Here is a 24,719-nt window from a genome sequence, read left to right as displayed (position 1 = left end):
TACCATGCGAATCTATCATTGTGCTCTTTAGATATTATAATTTCAATGTTGTTATTTTTTAAGCGAATAAACAGTTTAAGTGGATAGGCTACCACTGTAAGTAGGCCTACTGTAAGTCAGTTTTGTTTTTGTTCCGAGTGGAAAATATTTCAGAATTCACAGGCAGTGCGGCATATTGTAACGACCCTGGGTTTATAAACTCGGATATCGATTAAGCCGCACAAGTACGCATTTGCGCGCTGGACTTCGGGCAAGAAGTTCGAGGGTTCGAGACCTGCTTCCCTCCCTGTTTCATTACACTGGTGTCAGACGTGCGTGTGCTTGGCCGGTGAGCGCGTTCCTATAAGACGTTGAGTCGCAAGCTAGCGCGAGGACGCGCTCTTTGAAAGGAGGGCGTAGTGTAACGACTCTGGGTTTATAAACGCAGATATCGACTCTTCTGCACGAGCATGCTTTTGCGGCGCTGGACTAGAAAGTCTAGGGTTCGAGACCTGCTCCCTCCCTGTTTCATTACAATAGTTATGTTCGGAAAAAGTAAAAATAAAACACAAATATAAAACATCTGTTTACTGGTCCACAACAATGTGCAATTGTTTTTGTCTTTCAGATACAGCAAATGTCACTTAAAAAAATAAAAAAATCTGCAAACCCCTCCAAAGACATTTGACCAAGTTCGCCATGCATTGCGATTTCCTTAGATACAATCTTGGCCTAATTCCAATACTTCCAAGGTATACCTAGTGTTATTGTCAGCATGAAAGGCTCGTTCGCGAGAGCACTGTTTCACGACAGGTCTGATTATAATGGGAAACATGCGTATGTATGGCGTGCACCAAGTTTACAAATCTCAATATTTGTGTACATGCGCAATCTTTTCAGAAATGACGCATGCAGATATTTTGTGTTACATTTACGCAATGGTTATAAATGACGCCCATTGGGAGTGAAAGGAGGGGTGGGGTTCTGTCCACGAGGTTGAGGTTGGGTCATTGGGAATGGGGTTATTAGTGGGGAAACACCAGATGGGAAATGTGAGGATTATGGGGAGGTAGAGACTGTGAAGCATGTCCTGTTATATTGCAGGTGGCATGCTGAACATAGGAATACATTTTTTTCTGTGAGCTAGCTGAGTCGGGTGTAACCACATTTAAGCTTGTAATTGTGGACTCTAAACGACAGGCAGAGAAAAATGGCAAGGAAGCTGTTGTCGTTTCCCTATTCCACCGGCTTGCACCTACGGGTGACGTTTTTAGATATTTAAATGTGTAATTCGCACTCCGACCTGAGAAAAGCAGCAATACGCAATACAGCGTCTAGTCTGCCGGAAACGCACAAGAAGAAGAAGCAGAAGGGGATGATGATGATAATGATACTGATACCACCGATACCCCGGCTGTAACAACATTCAGCCGATTCATAGCTAGTTGTGGCTACAACGGGGTGTACTGTTACATATAGGTTAGGGCCCGGAGTTTTAGGGGGCTTATGCTTTATAACATTTTCAATGATGATGAAACTCTAAATAAACATTTTAGACACCACTAGAAGAAGACAGTGAAGTGACATTTCAAGGATACCTCAGGAATATTTTTGTTCCGTTCTGCCATTGCTTTGGAAGCTAGCTTACGTTAGCAGGCTAGCTTGTAGCTAGCATTTGGGAGGTTGTGGAGGCGTAAAACGAGAGAAGAGGGATTGCAACGCTCTTGTTTTTTAGTTCACAGTTATCTTTCGGTTATATTGTATTTATTTTTCTAGTTTACATTCAGTGACACTTATGTGCGATTTCAATGTTGGTAATGAAACGTCATTGTGCTAACCCAGCTAGCTATCTTTGTTAAACGATAGCTAACGTTTGCGTTGATCATTAACGTTAGCTAGCTAACACAAAGGGGAGTTCTAGTAGCTAACGTTAGCTAGTTAACGGTGGAGTTGACTGTATTGCTAGCAATGCCTTTGTATTTTCCTCTGTTCTGGAACAATGCATAACACAAAGGTTAATATCATACTAGGAGATGGGGTGTCACATATATCTACACATGTAATGTGACGATGGATTAATATTGGCTAGGAATAGATAGATCGCTTACATTAGAGTAATCGTTAGCTAGCAGTTTGATTAGCTAAAATTCAATGTCGCTATTTTGTTGTTATACTAGCTAACTAACTAGCCAGCCAGTTGCAACGCACTGTCGTGTTTAACGGTTTGATTGCAGTATTTTGTCAAGACGGCTATAGTATTGTTTCTTCATTGTCATCTAGCTAGCAAGATAACTGTATAAGATCTGTATTGGCTGTATAATTGATTGTCAATCACTGTCAGTTGTCTGGCCAGAAAGGAATTGGCAAACGTTAGTTAAAATAACTTTAAATCCGTAGCAATCTCATTGGTTGCTTTTGTTTTTGTTACTGCCTACATTTTTTTGGGACACCAAAGAGAGGTTGCTTAGTTACATTTTTGGGAACATTGTAACAAGTAACAACGTAGCAACAAATATAATTAGGCCTAGTTCATTAGCTATAATGGCCTACTACACTTTGAGCTCAAATGGGATTTCATCTTCTTCATGGATATCTCTACACATGGTCCTCATATTCACTGGTAAGTATTTAATAACTAAATATTTGTTACAACTCTCATACAATCTATACCACAGCAACTCAAACACACTCAAGCACACAACAGGATATGGTCATTTCCATCTAAAAGGACCCATGCACACCGAGTTAGTCCTGTGTAGCTCAGTTGGTAGAGCATGTCGCTAGATAAGCCAGGGTTGTGGGTTTCGATTCCCACGGTGGACCAGTATGAAAATGTATGCTCTAAGTTGCGTCTGCTAAATGACTGAAATGTAACTTGAAGTTTATAGGCGCATATAACATTTGGTGTCAAATGAAAGCTAAGAGTGTATATTTTTGGGAGATTCTCACAATGCTACATGTATTGCGATTCGATACTGGGATTTTCTTGTGATTGGATGTTCCAATCATATTGCTCACTACAGTGCATTCGGGAAAGTATTCAGACCCCTTGACTTTTTCCACAATTTGTTACTTTACAGCCTTATTCTAAAATTGATAAAATATTTTTTCCTGTCACCAATCTTCACAGAATGACAAAGCAAAAACAGGTTTTTAGACATTTTCGTAAATGTATTAAAATTAATAACAGAAATGTTGTATTTGCATAAGTATTCAGACCCTTTGCTATGAGACTCGTAATTGAGCTCAGGTGCATCATGTTTCCATTGATCATCCTTGAGATGTTTATACAACTTGAAGTCCCCCTGTGGTAAATTCAATTCATTGGACATGATTTGGAAAGGCACACATCTCTCTATATAAGGTCCCACAGTTGACAGTGCATGTCAGAGCAAAAACCAAGCCATGGGGTCGAAGGAATTGTCTGTAGAGCTCAGAGACAAAATTGTATCGATGCAGAAATCTGGGGAAGGGTACCAAAACATGTCTGCAGCATTGAAGGTCCCCAAGAACACAGTGGCCTCCATCATTCTTGAATGGAAGAAGTTTGGAACCACCAAGACTCCCTAGAGCTGGCTGCCTGGCCAAACTGAGCAATCGGTGGAGAAGGGCCTTGGTCAGGGAGGTGACCAAGAACCAGAAAGTCACTCTGACAGAGCTCCAGCATTCCTCTGTGGAGATGGGAGAACCTTCCAGAAGGTCAACCATCTCTGCAGCACTCCACCAATCAGGCCTTTATGGTAGAGTGGCCAGAGGGAAGACACTCCTCAGTAAAAGGCACATGACAGCCCGCTTGGTGTTTGCCGAAAGGCACTTAAAGGACTCAGACCGTGAGAAACAAGATTCTCTGTTCTGATGAAACCAAGATTGAACTCTTTGACATGAATGCTAATCGTCACGTCTGGAAGAAACCTGGCACCATCCCTACGGTGAAGCATGGTGGAGGCAGCATCATGCTGTGGAGATGTCTTTCAGCGGCAGGGACTGGGAGACTAGTCAGGATCAAGGGAAAGATGAACGTAGCACAGTACAGAGAGATCCTTGATGAAAACCTGCTCCAGAGCGCTCAGGACCTCAGACTGGGGCAAAGGTTCACCTTCCAACAGGACAACAACCTTAAGAACACAGCCAAGACAACGCAGGTGTGGCTTCAGGACAAGTCTCTGAATGTCCTTGAGTGGCTCAACCAGAGCCTGGACTTGAACCTGATCGAATATCTCTGGAGAGACCTGAAAATAGCTGTGCAGCGATGCTCCCCATCCAACCTGACAGAGAATCTGCAGAGAAAAATAGGAGAAACTACCCAAATACAGGTGTGCCAAGCTTGTAGCGTCATATCCAAGAAGACTCAAGGCTGGTATCGCTGCCAAAAGTGTTTCAACAAAGTACTGAGTAAAGGGTCTGAATACTTATGTAAATGTGATATTTCAGTTTTTTATTTTTAATAGATTTGCAAAAATATCTAAACCTGTTTTTGCTTTGTCATTATGGGGTATTGTGTGGAGATTGATGGAAAAAATAACATTTAATAGATTTTAGAATAAGGCTGTAACGTAACAAAATGTGGAAAAGTCAAGGGGTCTGAATACTTTCCGAATGCACTGTATATGTCTGCTGCAGAGACACGAGAAAATAAGTTTTGATCAGTCATGGAAATAAAAGTGCTGAAAACATGTTGGCTCACTATTTAAAAAGCTGTAGAACAAGTTATAGGATGAAAAATACCAGAGTTTTGGCACAGGTACAGCCAACTAGTGCTAGCTAACGCTGCCTGGCATTTTATTATTTTACAAATCGATACTTTGAGTCTTGGTATTGATATAATATTGTCCAAAATTATATTGCAGTTTGTAACTGCTGATTTTCCCCCCCTCCCGCCATCACTTTCCAATTACCCACATATCTTTATGATATTTTCATATTTCTCTCCCGCATGAGGGAGAATTATGAAAGTTCACAGAAGTAATAAGTATAGGTAGACCTACCGCTTAGTTAGTGTTTTTACTGATAACAATTTTGTTTATGAATCGGTAACAGTGACTGAAAAATCTGGAACAAACTGACTGCAATTGAATTGGCCACATCGGGGAAATCATAGTAATCCCAAACCACAGTCGCAGTAGAGTATGGTACAGTAGAGCACAAATGAGTAGGATACAGTATAATGTAATATACAGAACTGTACTCTTTACTGTACTCTACTGTACCAGGGGTCGCATTAACACAGAATTCCGAGTATTTAAAATTAAAGCAAAAAATAAAAATAAAACACTAAATAAATATCTTGCTGTATTTTGTAAGCACAAATCTAAAATGTTATTGTAATATCTGCTCGGCTTCAGAAAAATGTGCTTCAGTTGCACTTTTCCGCTCGGATGTCGTCAGACTAAGCAAATTCACGTATTCACGAACGGGCATTCTATCAGCAGACAGCACTCTGATGTGCTAATTTTCTCGGTGTACTTTTGTCCGGTAAAATGCAAGATTAACTTCAAGCAAAACATTAGGAAATGTAGATGGTTACAATCATTCTATGATAAACATTAGAAATGTGATGTACATGCTTCGTTTTGCAAAAAATACCTTGCTTTTTCATTGTAAGCTAATTTATTTGTGTGGCTGCTAGCCAAATAGCATTACACTTCTATTGTCAACTGATGAAAATGAAGCTATTTACTGCCAAATGTTTGGCATTCATTTATTTTGTGTGATGAAAAACCTTAGTTGCATGCTCATGATCGCTGTTGACTTTTAATATAAAACACTGATTTTTTTCATGGTCTGCTGTACTGAACTATACTCTGCTGTGCTGTACTCTAGTCTGCTGTACTCTACTGTGCTATACTGTGATGTCCAAACTTGTTGAACATAGTCATGTCTAAGATTGGTAGATATTAGGTCCGTTCTGGACCAACCAAATTTGATCTTGTTTGGGGGCCGACTTCATTAGAATAATAGCTAGTGTGTAGAATAATACCCAAACATGGAGGATATTACATTTTTCTGCCTTATAAATAAATAATAGGGCCAATGTGTCACATTGGAATCAACGTTTTAAATGGTTTGGGGGGGGGGGGGGGTTTCATGCAGTTCCACATGTGTAGTTAGAGGAATAAAAGTGAATATATGCAAATTTGCCCATAACGCCACCTATACAACAACATAGGCTTAGGACTATACATCCTTTAAAGAGGGTTCATACAGACATTGGCAAGTCAAATTCAAGGGATTTCAATGTTATACAATGGTATAATTCATATAATTGTACACATAGGGCCTAATATAGAACCCCCCCACCTCTCCCAGCATACAAAAAGTAGCCATTACCAGAATAATGCATTTTTTAGGCCTTGCGAATGCATTGATAGACAGGTCGACGCAGGGACACATAATAAAGTCATGAATAGCGGTAGCATTAAGCTCACCATTGCTGTTTTTATGATGAGAAAGTTACCAAAAAACAGGTTCCTTTTTTAAATGGAAGGATGTGTATGGAAATCCAAGTTGAAGGCAACAGATATTTTTGTCCTCTTAATAACTGCATTTGGTTTTACCGCAACAATGTAGCGCAACACCCTTCAATTGAAGCGTGGGAAACAAACGAAAGTGGTCACATCTCACAAAAAAAAATGAAATCACAGATAATTCTAAGGGAGTAGGAGAACTTAAAATTGGCTAAAATAATTACAAGGACTTTTCAAGAACTAAATTGAGGAAATGTCAGATTTTCAAGATCGGCCTATTCAAGTAACGAATGAGACACCAAAATTTTCTTGACATTCCTTGCAAATGCCTTTTTTCCAGTACTTAGTGCCTGCGATGCAACAACAGCCCATCACAACAGCTGTTTGTCACTTGAGTGTCATTCTGAAAATTCCTTCTTGGATCAGATGATGTGTGAAAATGTCACGGTGTAACTATTTTGCATAATTAAGAAAGAACCACGTTAATGAAAATATCGATTTAAGTTTTAAATATCAAGGTAAGGTGACTCGGTTAGAAGCATTCAATTTTGCAATCTCATACATCATTTGGAATTTGTGTGCCCATGAAAAAAAAAAATTTGCCCTGTAACAACACAAGGAGACACAAAATGTTACGTAGTTACACTGCATTTCTGAGATCTCTATACAAAAAAACTGTCCAACAGCTGTATCCAGGATTCTTACAGGGTTCAACTTCAATGTCAAATTTAACTGCTTAAAATGTATGACAACAATTTACACTGTCATAAATGCAAGGACAGAAAAGTAATGTTTTATGTCACACGATTTTGGACAATCCATCAAGACAACCATGATAAAGGGTTAAACAGGTTTTAAATCAACTCTTGAATTTTATTGAATATAGCTATGATCCCCCTTATATCTTCATGTAATGACATGGGGGAAAAAATGGCACATTGTCATTGACTTGTCAACAGCTGCAACAAGTTGTCCAGTGTAGGAAATCCTTACTGGTACCCTAGTTTATAGAAAGGCCCTCATAATTATGCATTTCTGTATAGTACCAATCAAGGACCCATGATGTCATTATTTTACCGTAAATATGTTACCAGGTGTTGATCCACTTCACTTTACTGAAGTTCAATAGCCAAAAATGTCCTGAACAAAATATAAACGCAACATGAAACAATTTCAAAGATTTTACTGAGTTACCGTTCATATAAGGAAATCATTCAATTGAAATAAATAAATTAGGCCCTAATCTATGTATTTCACATAACTGGGAATACAGATATGCATCTTTTGGTCAAATATATATATATATATATATATATATATAAAAAAGTAGGGTCATGATGATTAAAAAAACAGTATCTGGTGTGACCACCATTTGCCTAATGCAGCGCGACACATCTCCTTCGCATAGATCAGGCTGTTGATTGTGGCCTGTGGAATGTTGTCCCACTCCTCTTCAATGGCTCTGTGAAGTTGCTGGATATTGTCATGAACTGGAACACAACTGTTGTACACGTCAATCCAGAGCATCCCAAACATGCTCAGTGGGTGACATCTGCAGAGTATGCAGGCCATAATAGAACTGGGAAATGTTCAGCTTCCAGAAATAGTATACAACATGGGGCTGTACATTATCGTACTGAAACAAGAGTTGATGGCAGTGGATAAATGGCATGACAATGGGCCTAAGGATCTCGTGTTCGTTGTCCGTAGCTTATGCTTGCCTGCCCATACCATAACCAAACAGCCACCACGGGGCTCTCTGTTCACAACGTTGGCATCAGCAAACCGCTCACCCACACAACGCCATACAGGTGGTCTGCAGTTGTGAGGCCGGTTGGACGTACTGCCAAATTCTCTAAAATGACGTTGGATGCGGCTTACGGTAAATAAATTAACATTACATTCTCTGGCAACAGCTCTGGTGGACTTTCCTGTAGTCAACTTGCCAATTGCACGCTCCCTCAACTTGAGACATCTGTGGCATAATGTTGTGTGACATAAAAAAAAACACTGCATCGTTTGGAAGGGTCCCTAAGCAAGCATTTCACGGTAAAGTCTGCACACATTGTATTTGGCGAATGTGACATAACATTTGATTTGATTGTCATAGGATGGGTTACCTTTAAATATTGATCAGCAGCACCAGGTCTCTATGGGGTTTGTCAGCTTTCTAATTCTCTTATTTCAGCCCATGTGACATAACATTTGATTTGATTGTCATTGGATGGGTTACCTTTAAATTTTGATCAGCAGCACCAGGTCTCTATGGGGTTTGTCAGCTTTCTAATTCTCTTATTTCAGCCCATGTGAAAGGCAGCTATTTAAATCCACATTTGTTAACTGGGTCGTTCCATGTCATTTCAGCAAGCCATAACACCTGTCATCTCAGATTGTTCTGGAATAATTTCTGTATTTAGAAACATAAGATAAGCATTCCAGAAACATTATTTTTTTTAAATATAATTTGATCTCTGCGAAATAAGCTGATTGATGGCACCCAAATTGGCCATTTTAATTTATAAGATTCATATAATATTCAATAATTATACTAGCAAACATCCAATTTGGACCAAACTTTTTTTCTAACAATGAGTTAGACATGAGGAATCCAAAGAAGGGTTCAAAAGCCATCCACGGACCCCCGATATCCCACGCCAATCCCACCCCAGCAACAAGTGTATATGGTATCAGTTCTCTATAGTTGAAAAGTAGTATGAAGCTATGGCTCGGAATATTGCTTCTTCATCCTATGAAATGTAATACTTTTTCCCCCCTGTTCAGAGAAATTAGTAATTGTAGTTGTTGGGTTTCTGCCCCATTTAAAGAATCTCCCCCATTATTAAAGGGATAGTTCACCCAAATTACATAGCATGTGCTGCTGTCATACCTGGTCAATGGACTGTTTACAGGGTAAGAAAACCAATATGTAATTTGGGTGAATTAACACTTTTAACAAAAGGGGGGTGGGTTCTTTAACCTGGCCAAGACCAAAGAGCTGTCAAAGGACACCAGAAACAAAATTGTAGACCTGCACCAGGCTGGGAAGACTGAATCTGCAATAGGTAAGCAGCTTGGTTTGAAGAAATCAACTGTGGGAGCAATTATTAGGAAATGGAAGACATACAAGACCACTGATAAAAAACGTACCCGATAAAAAAATCCTACAATGTGATTTTCTGGATTTTTTTTCTCATTTTGTCTGTCATCGTTGAAGTGTACCTATGATGAAAATTACAGGCCTCTCTCATCTTTTTAAGTGGGAGAACTTGCACAATTGGTGGCTGACTAAATACTTTTTTCCCCCACAGAATTATAGATACAGAACTCCTTTATGCAATCGCGGTGTCAGATTTTAAAATAGCTTTTCGGCGAAAGCACATTTTGCAATATTCTGAGTAGATAGCCCGGACATCACGGCTAGCTAATTTGATACCCACCAAGTTTGGCCCTCACCAAACTCAGATTTACTATAAGAAAAATTGGATTACCTTTGCTGTTCTTCGTCAGAATGCACTCCCAGGACTTCTACTTCAACAACAAATGTTGTTTTGGTTCGAAATAATCCATAGTTATATTGAAATAGCTCAGTTTTGTTCGTGCATTCAGGTCACAATCCGAAGGGTGACGCACGAGCGCATTTCGTGACAAAATATTTTAAAATATTCCATTACCGTACTTCGAAGCATGTCAAACGCTGTTTAAAATCAATTTTTATGCGATTTTTCTCGTAAAATAGCGATAATATTCCAACCGGGCAACGTTGTATTCATTCAAAGACTGAAAGAACAAAATGGAGAATTCACATGAACGCGCATCTCCAGTGTCACTGTCCCCAGGCAGGCCAGTAACAAACTTTGCTGCTGTTCTTTGCCCAGAGACTGCAGACATCTCATTACACTTTCTGGCGCCTTCTGAGAGCCAATGGAAGCCTTAGAAAATGTCACATTACAGCAGAGATGCTGTATTTTTGATAGAGAGGCTACAGAAGGACAATAAATTGTTAGACAGGGCACTTCCTGTATGGAATCTTCTCAGGTTTTGGCCTGCCATATGAGTTCTGTTATACTCACAGACACCACTCAAACAGTTTTAGAAACGTTAGTGTTTTCTATCCAAATCTACTAATTATATGCATATTCTCGTTTCTGGGCAAGAGTAGTAACCAGTTTAAATCGGGTACGTTTTTTATCCGGCCATGCAAATACTGCCCCCTAGCCCCAACAGGTTAATACTTCTAAGTAGTTTGTCTAGTCAAATGATTCAGTCCTTCAAAAGCCTTGTCTTATTTGCGTTTAGTCAGTTCCTAGGCTACCCCAGGGAAGGAGCAGTGGTTCTGTAGTCAAACTAGTCGTTTAACAACATTGTTTCCTTTGTTGGGACATGTTGGAGGGTTTGTCTGAAGATTATTGATGCTCTGTTCTAATGCTCACTCACAGCACCACACACCCAACATTGCCTAAATGCCCTCAGCTCGCAGCTTGACTAATAACAAGGTATAAGCCTCGGGCCAGGCAGCCAAGTACTTCAAGTCTTCCATTAGCCTAGCCTGTTCAGTCATATATATTTCAATTGGCATGTAGAATCCATTCTTTCAGTCATATATTTTTTTCTTCATTTTCTATGATACTCATAACCTGCAAGAATGTTAAGCCTAGTTAGTTTTCCACTTTCCAATATTTTCCACTCAGTTGTTGACCAATGTTTACGTGTGACACTTTGGGCAATGTAATCGTCCTCTCTAACTGTCAGTTGTTCCCATACACATTAGCCTACACACTGTCTCAAAGCTTCTCAAATTCTCCTGCTGCAAGACGACAGATGTAATTTCAGTTGCCTGTTAATCAACGTGTTGTTTGTAGCCTATGTCTAAAGGCAGTCTTGGGTTTCATTGATTCAATAGGTCAACATCTGCATTTGCCCTAGAACCAGTGGAATTGCCTCAGAAGGGCCAGAGTTATGAATAAGCCCCGTTTACACAAAAGATGAGTCCAAAGCTCCATCTCGTGATCACACAGTCATTCATTAGAAAATAACATTTTTTTTTGTTTGTTTTATCTTTTCTAGGAAATGCAGTTTGCTCCCAGCACAACGAGAACGTTTACGTATCAGGGATTTCTAATGGTAAGTTGATTTAGCCTAGATCACATGATTTATGATTATCTCTGAGCTTGTAGGCAGTAGGCATTAACTTACAACTCAGCCTTTGTTTTTGTCTGCAAAGAACCAAACACTACAATTGTTGCCCACAGCAGACTTTCAGAATAGCCTTTTTGCATGAACAGAACAGAACAACCAGAGTTTGACTGCAGATTGAAGGAAAAGCTGCCAACAAGTCAAGTCAATTCCTTCAAGACTTGGAAAAGCATTCCTCGTGAAGCTGGTTGAGAGAATGCCAAGTGTGTGCAAAGCTCTCAAGGCAAAGGGTGGCTACTTTGAAGAATCTAAAATATATTTTGATTTAACACATTTTTTGGTTACTTTATGATTCTATATGTGTTATTTCATAGTTTTGATGTGTTCACTATTATTATATTATGTAGAAAATAGTAAAAATAAAGAAAAACCCTTGAGTAGGTGTGTCCAAACTTTTGACTTGTACTGTATAGGCCCTCAGAAGCAAAGCGTTTTTTTCACTCACTATAAATAAGAACATTGTGGCCTACTTTCCTGATTCCATAGTGACATTTTGGTCTTGACAAACTCACAACGGGTGATGGTAGTCCACAGTATGGCTAATCTATATTCTATTGGCTACATGACTTGCAAAGGAGTAGGCTATTTGAAGCAGACATAAGTATAACATTTCCATTGTACAAAATGACATTCACTTACTAGCTCGAGGAAGTTTTGCCCTGGCTTGGAAACATCTCTTGCAATATTTTTTTGAAATGATGATAAAACTTCAAAGTTAGGACTTTTTTTTTGTAGCCCAACAAAATTATATTACCCAACAAAAAATGTAACAGTGATCATAAATTGTATTTCCATAGCTGCACGCATCAATATCTATTTGGAATATTTTTGCCCTGTCAGAAGCTCTCTGGCAGTTGAAGCATCTAGCCTAATGAAAAACGAGGGTAATACATTTTTTGAATAAATCATTTATTTTAGCTTATACAGTGCCTTTCAAAAGTATTCACACCCCTTTATTTTTTCAACATTTTGTTGTTACAGCCTGAATTTAAAATGTATTAAATTGAGATTTTGTGTCACACAATACCCTGTAACGTCAAAGTCGAATTTTGTTTCTAGAAATTACTAAAAAAATTAAAAGCTGAAATGTCTTGAGTCCATAAGTATTCAACCTCTTGTTATGGCAAGCCTAAGTTCAGGATTAAAACTATGCTTAACAAATCACAGAAGTTGCAAACTCATTCTGTGTTCAATAATATGTGGTTAATATGATTTTTGAATTACTATCCATCGCTTTACCCCACACATACAATTCTCTATAAGGTCGCTCAATCGAGTAGTGAATTTCAAGCACAGGTTCAACCACAAAGACCAGGGAGGTTTTTCAATACCTCGCAAAGAAGGACACCGATTGGTAGATGTGTAACAACAAAAAAAGCAAACACTGATTATCCTTTTGTGCATGGTGAAGTTATGAAATAGGCTTTGGATGACATATCAATACATCCAGTCACTACAAAGAAGCATGCGTCCTTCTTAACTCAGTTGCCGGAGTGGAAGGAAACTGCTCAGGGATTTCACCATGAGGCCAATGGTGATTTCAACACTTACAGAGTTCGGGCTCCCGAGTGGCGCAGCGGTCTTAGGCAGTGCGTCACTGCAGTCCCTGGTTCGAATCCAGGCTGCATCACATCCGGCCGTGATTGGGAGTCCCATAGGGCGGCGCACAATTGGCCCAGGTTTGGCCGCCATTGTAAATAAGAATTTGTTCTTAACTGACTTGACTAGTTAAATAAAGGTTAGATTTAAATAAAATCTCATTTTTAAAAAATGGTTGTGATATGAGAGAACTGAGGATGGATCAACAACATTGTTGTTACGACACATACCAACCTAAATGACAGTGTGAAAAGGAAACCTGTACAGAATACAAAATATTCCAAAACATGCATCATGTTTGCAAAAAGGCACTAAGTAATACTGCAAAGAAATTAACTTTCTGTCCTGAAAGATTTGGGGCAAATCCAACACAACACATCACTGAGTACCACTTCATATTTTCAAGCATAGTGGTGGCTGCATCATGTTATGGGTATGCTTGTCATCGGCAAGGACTAGGGAGTCCTTGAAAGACACGGAATACAGCAAAGCACAGGCATAATCCTCGAGGAATACCTGGTTGTCTTTCCAACAGACACTGGGAGATGAATGCACCTTTCAGCAGTACAATAACCTAAAACACATGGCCAAATATACACTGAACATCTGCACCCCCTTTTTGCTCTCAGAACAGCCTCATTTCGTCGAAGCATGGACTCTACAAGGTGTCGAAAGCGGTCCACAGGGATGCTGGCCCATGTTGACTCCAATGCTTCCCAAAGTTGTGTCAAGCTGGCTCGATCTCCTTTGGGTGGTGGACCATTCTTGATACACATGGAAAACTGTTGAGTGTGAAAAATCCAGCAATGTTGCAGTTCTTGACACTCAAACCGGTGAAGGGAAATTTGAAGGTACAGAGCTGTCTGTTTAAAATACTAGCTCACAGCTCGGACACCCATGCATACCCCACAAGACATGCCACCAGAGGTCTCTTCACGGTCCCCAAGTCCAGAACAGACTATGGGAGGTGCATACTACTACATAGAGCCATGACTACATGGAACTCTATTCCAGATCAGGTAACTGATGAAAGCAGTAGAATCAGATTTAAAAAGCAGGTAAAAATACACCTTATGGAACAGCGGGGACTGTGAAGTAACACACACATGATAACATACGCACTATACACACACATGGATTTTGTGTTGTGGAGTATGCGCCTGAGGGCACACACTTAGTGTGTTGTGAATTCTGTAATGTTTTTAAATGTGTATAACTGCCTTAATTCTGCCGGACCCCAAAAAGAGTATCTTTGCCTTTACATGAGCTAATGGGGATCCATAGTAAAAACAAATACAAATCACTCGGAGTTCCAATGTGGCAATTGTTTGCTTGCCGAGGATTATAGGATTGAAGTGCCTTCCTTGATCAAGCAGGGGAAACGCAGATTGGAATGTTTACCTTTTCTACGCCGGTAGCTGGACGGTGTTCGCACTTGTTGGATGCATCTCTGCCTTGCCATTTGTTGTTGTCCGACTGGCCGGTGTTGCCCAGAGTTCGCTCTCCAGGGGAGCCATCTTCTTCCTCTCCTCCCCTATCTGATAGTGGAGTCGAAGGAGCACAGCAAGAGGAGCATGCAAATCCAATGATGGTCGCATGTTACGAGCCATGGAAGCTGAAGACAGCGGCCTGCCGCAAAGCAGGCTACACTCCCTACGACAGGCCCGGTCAGATACAAACAACTAATAGTTTCGCCGCCCTGGAGCCTGATCTTCCTGCACCTTCATCACTGGTGGTACCTGTGTCTCTCGGCCGCCGTGCCTACTCATTCCCCTACGATTTCGAAGTCGGCGTCGGCAACCTTCCGTCCCTGCTCTGGATCGAGCGGGCCTGCACCAGGCACCGGGAGCAACTGACTCAAGTTATCCTGCGTCTCGCCCATCCTTAAAGGATTCGCCGAATCCTGTGAAGCGTTGGAGTGGGCGAATTTCCTCGTCCTTCTCGCCAGCTGTGATTTTGGCGGCTCCATGATAAGAAATGTGGCTGTTTTTGCACCAGAAACAATGTCTTTCCCGGAGCTTGAGTAAATGACATTACTAAGCTGCTCCCGAATGTACTACGTCAGGACATGGACATCGATTCTATCGTAGTCCTTGTGGGTTTTAATGACATTATGAAGTCAGCTCTGAACAGTTGAAACTGGATTTTAAAGAGCTGACTGATTCTCTGCTAGACAATAATAAAATACCCATCATATCTGGCCCTGTGCCCTCTTTGAATCGTGTCATTGAACGCTTTAGCCGGATTCTTTCTCTTCACAACTGGCTATGTGATTATTGCAGCTCAATGGGTGTAACTTTTGTTGACAATTTCAATAGCATTTTGGTAAACAAAACACGTTTTATAAGGAGGATGGATAATAGATCATACCTTTTGATAGAGTGGTAGCAATACATACATTTTACATTTTAGTCATTTAGCAGATGCTCTTATCCAGAGCCACTTACAGGAGTGAGTTCATGCATTTTCTCGTACTGGTCCCCCGTGGGAATCAAACGCCAAGCTCTACCAACTGAGCCACATGGTTATAGCATCAACAGAAAATACAGAAATCCCAATGGTGGTGGTGTTGCTGTTTATATTCAGAACTACATTCCTGTAAAGCTCAGAGGATCTCATGTTAAATTATGTTGGAAGTAATATGGCTACAGGTTCATCTGCCTCACCTGAAGCCCATTCTTGTGGGAAGCTGCCATAGACCACCAAGTGCTAACAGTCAGTATCTGGATAACGTGTGAAGTGCTTGATAAATGTATGTAATATCAACAGAGAGGTATGTTTTCTGTGTGATTTGTAATAATGACTGGCCTTCATCAAGCTGCCCACTCAAGAAAAAGCTTCAAACTGTAACCAGTGCCTGCAACCTGGTTCAGGTTGTCAGTCAACCTACCAGGGTATTAACAAACAGCATAGGAATGAAATCATCAACATGTATTAATCACATCTTTACTAATGCTACAGACATTTGCTTGACAGCTGTATCCAAATCCATTGGATGTAGTGATCACAATGTAGTAATAATATCTAGGAAAACCACAGTCACACGAGGTCATACAATACGTTTTGTAGTGATTCCTATGTTGATATAAACAATATTTGTATGCCTGTGGTGTGTAATGAGGAGCTACCACACGCTGCACTTGACACATTTTTGAAATTGCTTATTCCAGTTACTAATAAGCATGCACCCATTTAAGAAAATGACTGTAAAAACTGTTAAATCCCGGTGGATTGATGAAGAATATAAAAATTGTATGGTTGAGAGAGCTGAGGCAAATAAGTCTGGCTGCACAACTGATTGGCAATGTACTGCAAATTGAGAAATCGTGACTAAACTAAATAAGAAGAAATTATACTATGAAACAAAGATGAATAATAGTAAAAAACTCTTGGCTTTTTACAATTGGCTCAGAACAGGGCAGCACAGCTAGTCCTTGAATCTACTCAGAGAGCTAAAATTAATAATATGCATGTCAATCTCTCGTGGCTCAAAGTGGAGGAGAAATTGACATCACTACTTGTTTTTGTAAGAAGTGTTGACATGCTGAATGCATCGAGGTGTCTGTTTAAAATACTAGCACACAGCTCAGACACCCAATTCCACATCAGGTAACAGATGCAAGCATTAGAATCAGATTTATTTATTTTTTTACGATAAAAATACACCTTATGGAACAGCGTGGACTGTAAAGAGAACATCTGTAATTTTAGTCCCATTCAAATCTGCCATGTCAGTCATTTTTACTTGGCAGGAAGGTTATTATCCCAGTCCTAAAAACCTACTGTTTTTCAGCAAACTCCCAGATCTTCAGATAATAATTATCCTGTGCGAATCGTCACGCCTCTGTTTTGAGGGATATTACAAAGTTGAACAGATACTGCACCCAGTTTGGGTAAGAACATCTGGACAATTTGATACTTGAAACAAAGTTCTATGCATATAGCCTTCAGATTAACTGTTTTGTCATATATCAACTTTCCTAGTGCGATACTTCTCTTTTAAAAGATGAAGTGGACGATATTGTGCCAATGAATTGCTAAATTGCCGTACACGTCAGGTAATTAAATGTCTGGATAGGTTACAGTTCATGGTTCTTAATGATATGCGTTATTATTTTGACTTTCTCCGAACTGTAGGCTAATATTAGGCTATCCTTAGATATTTGAAATATCTTCACGCCAGGAAGAGCCAATTTTGAATGAGGAAAAAAAAGAATTGCAGCAGCAGTTTTGTAAAACCAATTCCGTCCGAATCGTCCACTGAAGAAATGGACATGCTGGGGTAATAATTACATAACTGACATTCTATAGTAGTATTAGTCCCATGCGAATAGGGCTTAAATCATGGAAAGGAAAGAGCAGGTGTCCCTAATGTTTTGTACATTCAGTGTATAAAATCTAAGGCAAGACTTGAAAATGGCTGTCTAGCAATTATCAACAACCAACTTGACTTGAAGAACAAAAAAATTAAATAATGGGCAAATATTGTACAATCCAGGTGTGAAAATATCTTAGGTGTTTCTAACATTACTTATCTACTAATCAAGATATATTTGTTTTTTCTGTGTTTTCTGTAGCTTGTTGACCGAAAATTAAATACATTTTATACCCTTTTTAACACAACAAAATTTGGAAGAAGTCAAGGGGTGTGAATACTTTCTGAAGGTCCTCAGATTTTATTATATTTTGCCATTGTCTTTTCCGACCATGCAACAAAGGGTGATAGAAAATCAGTAGCTTACAACAACCTAGCATGATGGACAATGTTTATTGGCAGGTGGAATCATGCCCAATTAGGTTGCAAGGTAAAAATGGTAGGCGGGATCTGGTCAGCCCAGTATTGTCCAATGAGGTTGCATAGTGGATCCAAGCACATCTGTTTAATTTACTCTCTTTGTGCACAGTGCAGGGTTCGAGAACAGTGACGTGTTGCACATACAGTTGAAGTCGGAAGTTTACATAAATAGGTTTTTCACAATTCCTTAATCCAAGTAAAAATTCCCTGTCTTAGGTCAGTTAGGATCATCACTTTATTTTAAGAATGTGAAATGTCAGAATAATAGTAGAGAGAGTGATTTATTTCAGCTTTTATTTCATTCATCACATTCCCAGTGGGTCAGAAGTTTACATACACTCAATTAGTATTTGGTAGCATTGCCTTTACATTGTTTAACTTGGGTCAAATGTGTGTGTGTGTGTCCAGCCTGTGGAGATGTGGCAGAGCAGATCAGGGCGTCCAGTGGAGTGATCACCAGCCCTGGCTGGCCCTTCCAGTACCCCTCCAGGATCAACTGCAGCTGGAACATCAGGGCTAACCCTGGGGAAATCATCACCATCAGGTACAGCTCTGCACCATCTCCTTCCCACAATGTATACCACTTCGAAACATCTCTCCCTCTCCTCTTCCTCTCCTCCATTCCTCCTCTCCTCCCTCAGTATCTCCCTCCCTCAGTCTGTACCCTCCTCATCCTAGCTGGATGCATACATTGCCCATGCGATAAGAGGGCCTGATTAATGCAGGGGCTGATTCCTCCTGGCCCAAGCCCGTAGGGGGCACTTGAGGTGTGAAAAATGCAGAATTTTTTTTTTTTACTGCAACTATCAACTACAGAAGCCTGCACTCAATAAGTGTTAATCAGCAGATGGGGAAGAGAGGAGGTAGGGGGCCCTATATGGGGGTTGGGTAACTGGGGGCCCTAAGCAAGGCAAAACACTTTAGTCAACCCACTCAACCCGCCCCTACCATCCATTCTATTAGCCAACGTGCAGTCACTGGATAATAAACTGGATGAGGTCATTTCGAGACTACTACCAACGGGACATTAAAAACAGTAGTATCTTATGTTTCACCGAGTCCTGGCTAATCGACGACACAGATAATATACAGTTGCCTGGGTTTTCCGTGCATCGGCAGGACAGAACAGCTACGTCCGGTAAGACAAGGGGAGGGGGGGGTGTGTCTTTGTCAATAACAGCTGGTGCGCAATGTCTAATATTAATGTAATCTTGAGGTATTGCTCACCTGAGGTAGAGTACCTTATGATCAGCTGTAGACCACACTATCTACCAAGAGAGTTTTCATCTATATTTTTCGTAGCCGTTTATTTACCACACAAAAAATGACGCTGGCACTAAGACCACACTCAACGAGCTGTATAAGGCCATAAGCAAAAAAGAAAATCCTCATCCAGAAGCGGCCCACCTAGAGGCCAGGGACATTTATGCAGGCAAACTTAACTTAAATCAGTTTTACCAAATTTCTACCAGCATGTCACATGTGCAACCAGAGGGGGAAAAAACTCTAGACCACCTTTACTTCACACACAGAGACACGTAGAAAGCTTTCCCTCGCCCTCCATTTGGAAAATCTGACCATAATTCTATCCTCCTGTTTCCTGCTTACAAGCAAAAACTAAAGCAGGAAGTACCAGTGACTCGCTTAATACGGAAGTGGTCAGATGACGTGGATGCTACGCTACAGGACTGTTTTGTTAGCACAGACTGGAATATGTTCTGTGATTCATCCAATGGCATTGAGGAGTTTACCACCTCAGTCACCGGATTCATCAATACAGTTGTGGCCAAAAATATTGGCACCTTTGCACTTTTTTCAAGTAACTCACTATTTTTCCTAAAAATAAGTTGAAATTGTATTTGGTCTCCACAATTCTTTATTTCACTGTTAATATTACAGAACCTTTATTTTTGATTCAGAACGTAATATATCCATTTAAATCAGAAAATAAACAGAAATGGCATTGACAAAATTATTGACACCCTAGACTGCAATCAAGCGCTTCCTATAACCATCAATGAGCTTCCTGCACCTCTGTACAGTCAGTTTGGCCCACTCCTCTTGTGCAAACTGCTCCAGTTCTCCCAGATTAGAAGGGTGCCTTCTCCTAACTGCTGTTTTCAGATCTCTCTACAAGTTTTCAATGGGATTTAGATCTGGACTCATTGATGACCACTTCAGAACAGTCCAGCGTTTTGTCTTGAACCATTCCTGGGTGCTTTTTGAAGTGTGTTTGGGGTCATTGTCCTGCTGGAAGAACCATGACCTGGGGGGTCTGACATTGCGCTCCAAAATACATTGATATTCACCTGACTTCATGATGTCATGCACACGTTCCAGGCACCCAGTGCCAGAGGCAGCAAAGCAACCCCAAAACATCACTCAACCTCCATGGTTGACTGTAGGGAAGGTGTTCTTTTCTTTGAAAGCTTCATTATGTTTTCCGTAAACATAGAGATGTTGTGCTTTACCAAAAACCTCTAATTTGGTCTCATCTGTCCACAGAACATTCTCCCAGAAGGATTTTGGCATGTTCAGATGTGTTTTGGCAATTGCAGTCGGGCTTTCTTATGTCTTTCTCTCAGCAGTGGGTCGTCCTGGGTCTCCTACCATATAATTTAGTAAATTATTCAGATTTTTTTGTTTTGTTCAACTGCACCGAAGACATGCATATATGGATACCAAAATATGTTTTAATTTCAACAGTTTTCTGGAAGAAATGGTGCATTATTTGAAAAAATTACAAGGGTGCCAATATCTTTGTCCGCGACTGGTCGTGCATCGATGACGTCATCACCACAGTGACCATACGTATATATATCCTAACCAGAAGCCATGGATTACAGGCAACATCCGCACCCAGCTAAAGCTGCCGATTTCAAGGACTTGGGACACTAATCCGAACGCTTATAAGAAATCCTGCTATTCCCTCAGACGAACCATCAAACAGGCAAAGCATCAATACATGACTAAGATTGAATCCTACTACACTGGCTCTGTCGCTCGTCGGATGTGCCAGGGCTTGCAAACTATTATGGACTACAAAGGGAAACCCAGCCGCGACCTGCCCAGTGACGTGAGCTGACCCAACTGGCTAAATAACTTTTATGCTCGCTTCGAGGCAAGCAATGCTTTTTCAGTTCTGCCCACAAATGTTCTATAGGATTGAGGTCAGGGCTTTGTGATGGCCACTCCAATACCTTGACTTTGTTGCGTTTAAGCCATTTTGCCACAACTTTGGAAGTATGCTTGGGGTCATTATCCATTTGGAAGACCCATTTGTGACCAAGCTTTAACTTCCTGACTGATGTCTTGAGATGTTGCTTCAATATATCCACGTAATTTCCCCTCCTCATGATGCCATCTATTTTGTGAAGTGCACCAGTCCCTCCTGCAGCAAAGCACCCCCACAACATGATGCTGCCACCCCCGTGCTTCACGGTTGGGATGGTGTTCTTCGGCTTGCAAGCCTCCACCTTTTTCCTCCAAACATAACGATGGTCATTATGGCCGAACAGTTCTATTTTTGTTTCATCAGACCAGAGGACATTTCTCCAAAAAGTACATTCTTTAACACCATGTGCAGTTGCAAACTGTAGTCTGGCTTTTTTATGGCGGTTTTGGAGCAGTGGCTTCTTCCTTGCCGAGCGGCCTTTCAGGTTATGACGATATAGGACTCGTTTTACTGTGGATATAGATACTTTTTTACCTGTTTCCTCCAGCATCTTCACAAGGTCCTTTGCTGTTGTTCTGGGATTGATTTGCACTTTTCGCAAAGTACGTTCATCTCTAGGAGACAGAATGCGTCTCCTTCCTGAGCGGTATGACGGCTGCATGGTCCCATGGTGTTTATAATTGCGTACTATTGTTTGTACAGATGAACGTGGTACCTTCAGGCGTTTGGAAATTGCTCCCAAGGATAAATCAGACTTGTGGAGGTCTGAGGTCTTGGCTGATTTCATTTGATTTTTCCATGATGTCAAGTAACGAGGCTCTGAGTTTGAAGGTAAGCCTTGAAATATATCCACAGGTGCACCTCCAATTGACTCCAATTATGTCAATCAGAAGCTTCTAAAGCTATGACATAATTTTCTGCAATTTTCCAAGCTGTTTAAAGGCACAGTCGACTTAGTGTATGTAAACCTCTGACCCACTGGAATTGTGATACAGTGAAATAATCTGTCTGTAAACAATTGTTGGAAAACTTTGTGTCATGCACAAAGTAGATGTCCTAACCTACTAGCCAAAATGATTGTTTGTTAAGGACAGACCGCCTCACAAATATCCAATGGTAGAGCGTGGCGCGAAATACAAATACCTCAAAAATGCTATAACTTCAATTTCTCAAACATATGACTATTTTACACCATTTTAAAGACAAGACTCTTGTTAACCTCTCTGGGCCAGTGGAACGCTTGCGTCCCACCCTAATCAACAGCCAGTGGAATCGCGTCGGGCTAAATGCAAAACCTCATAAATGCTATAACTTCAATTTCTCAAACATATGACTGTTTTACACCGTTTTATAGATACACCTCTCCTGAATCGAACCACGTTGTCCGATTTCAAAAAGGCTTTACAGCAAAAGCAAAACATTAGATTATGTCAGCAGAGTACCCAGCCAGAAATAATCACACAGCCATTTTCAAAGCAACTAGCATGCATCACAAATACCCAAAACACAGCTAAATGCAGCACTAACCTTTGACAACCTTCATCAGATGACACTCCTAGGACATCATGTTACACAACACATGCATTTTTTTGTTCGATAAAGTTCATATTTATATATAAAAACAGCATTTTACATCGGCGCATGACGTTCAGAAAATCTTTTGCCTCAAATGCTTCCGGTTTATTAGCGCTACAATTTACAAAATTACTATTCGAAAACATTGTTAAAATGTAATATTGTCATTCAAAGACTTATAGATTAACATGTCTTGAATGCCATCTCTTTGCCAGATTTAAAAATAACTTTACTTGGAAATCACACTTTGCAATAAACGACGTGGTATGCCCAGAAAAATAGTCTAGGCTATACATGTTTTGAGCCATCTTCGAACGATCAACCATCAAAAATACTATTGTAAATAATCCCTTACCTTTGATTATCTTTATCAGAAGGCACTTCTAGGAATCCCACAATTAATCTTCTCCTTTCCCCCTTCTGATAACCAGGCGGCAAATCGCATCTCTGCATGTCTGGCAGACATATCAGTGTGGATGACGGATCACCACCTCAAGCTGAACCTCGGCAAGACGGAGCTGCTCTTCCTCCCGGGGAAGGACTGCCCGTTCCATGATCTCGCCATCACGGTTGACAACTCCCTTGTGTCCTCCTCCCAGAGTGCTAAGAACCTTGGCGTGATCCTGGACAACACCCTGTCGTTCTCCACTAACATCAAGGCGGTGACCCGATCCTGTAGGTTCATGCTCTACAACATTCACAGAGTACGACCCTGCCTCACACAGGAAGCGACGCAGGTCCTAATCCAGGCACTTGTCATCTCCCGTCTGGATTACTGCAACTCGCTGTTGGCTGGGCTCCCTGCCTGTGCCATTAAACCCCTACAACTCATCCAGAACGCCGCAGCCCGTCTGGTGTTCAACCTTCCCAAGTTCTCTCACGTCACCCCGCTCCTCCGCTCTCTCCACTGGCTTCCAGTTGAAGCTCGCATCCGCTACAAGACCATGGTGCTTGCCTACGGAGCTGTGAGGGGAACGGCACCTCCATACCTTCAGGCTCTGATCAGGCCCTACACCCAAACAAGGGCACTGCGTTCATCCACCTCTGGCCTGCTGGCCCCCCTACCTCTGAGGAAGCACGGTTCCTGCTCAGCCCATTCCAAACTGTTCGCTGCTCTGGCACCCCAATGGTGGAACAAGCTCCCTCACGACGCCAGGACAGCGGAGTCAATCACCACCTTCCGGAGACACCTGAAACCCCACCTCTTTACGGAATACCTGGGATAGGATAAGATAGGATAAAGTAATCCTTCTAACCCCCCCCCCCCCCCCCTAAAAGATTTAGATGCACTGTTGTAAAGTGGTTGTTCCACTGGATATCATAAGGTGAATGCACCAATTTGTAAGTCGCTCTGGATAAGAGCGTCTGCTAAATGACTTAAATGTAATAATATTCCATTGGGACGGTTGCATTGTCTTTCAAAACGTTTCGAAAAGGGAGAGTACCCATGGGCGCCGACGTCACAATGGTAATGGCCCATTCCCTGTGACCAAGGTAAACATCCTCTCTTTCAGTCAATTTTGATGGTAGGAGGCTCAAACCACTTTGTAAAGACTGGGGACATCTAGTGGAAGCCATAGGAAGTGCTAAATGAGTCGCAAGCCCCTGTGTGTTTCAATGGCAAATGTTTGAAGTGATATCCACACATCAGATTTCAGTTTCCTGTCAGGATTTGTCTTAGGGTTTTGACTTCCATATGAGTTCTGTTATACTCACAGACACCATTCAAACAGTTTTAGAAACTTTAGGGTGTTTTCTATCCAAAGCCAATAATTATATGCATATTCTAGTTACTGGGCAGGAGTAGTAACCAGATTAAATCGGGTACGTTTTTTTATCCGGCCGTGCAAATACTGCCCCCTAGCCCTAACAGGTTTTAATCTAACCACATTGTCCGATTTCAAAAAGGCTTTACAGCGAAAGCAAAACATTAGATTAT

The 24,719-nt window shown here is 40.9% G+C and overlaps 1 protein-coding gene across 1 annotated transcript in view; it reads left to right on the top strand.

The window, feature by feature from the left end:
- Positions 1-1,362: 1,362 nt before the first annotated feature.
- lrp12 (low density lipoprotein receptor-related protein 12) overlaps positions 1,363-24,719 on the top strand; it is a 37,798-nt gene continuing 14,441 nt past the window's right edge. Inside the window, exons 1-3 of the mRNA XM_029731326.1 lie at positions 1,363-2,599; positions 11,508-11,564; positions 18,439-18,574. Of these exons, the coding sequence (XP_029587186.1) occupies positions 2,521-2,599; positions 11,508-11,564; positions 18,439-18,574 (272 nt within the window). The 5' untranslated portion in view covers positions 1,363-2,520. The remainder of the gene's footprint in view (positions 2,600-11,507; positions 11,565-18,438; positions 18,575-24,719) is intronic.

The sequence above is a fragment of the Salmo trutta genome, chromosome 34 (genome assembly GCF_901001165.1).
Source record: "Salmo trutta chromosome 34, fSalTru1.1, whole genome shotgun sequence".
NCBI classification, from domain to species: domain Eukaryota; kingdom Metazoa; phylum Chordata; class Actinopteri; order Salmoniformes; family Salmonidae; genus Salmo; species Salmo trutta.
This window is presented reverse-complemented; position numbering and strand designations above follow the sequence as displayed.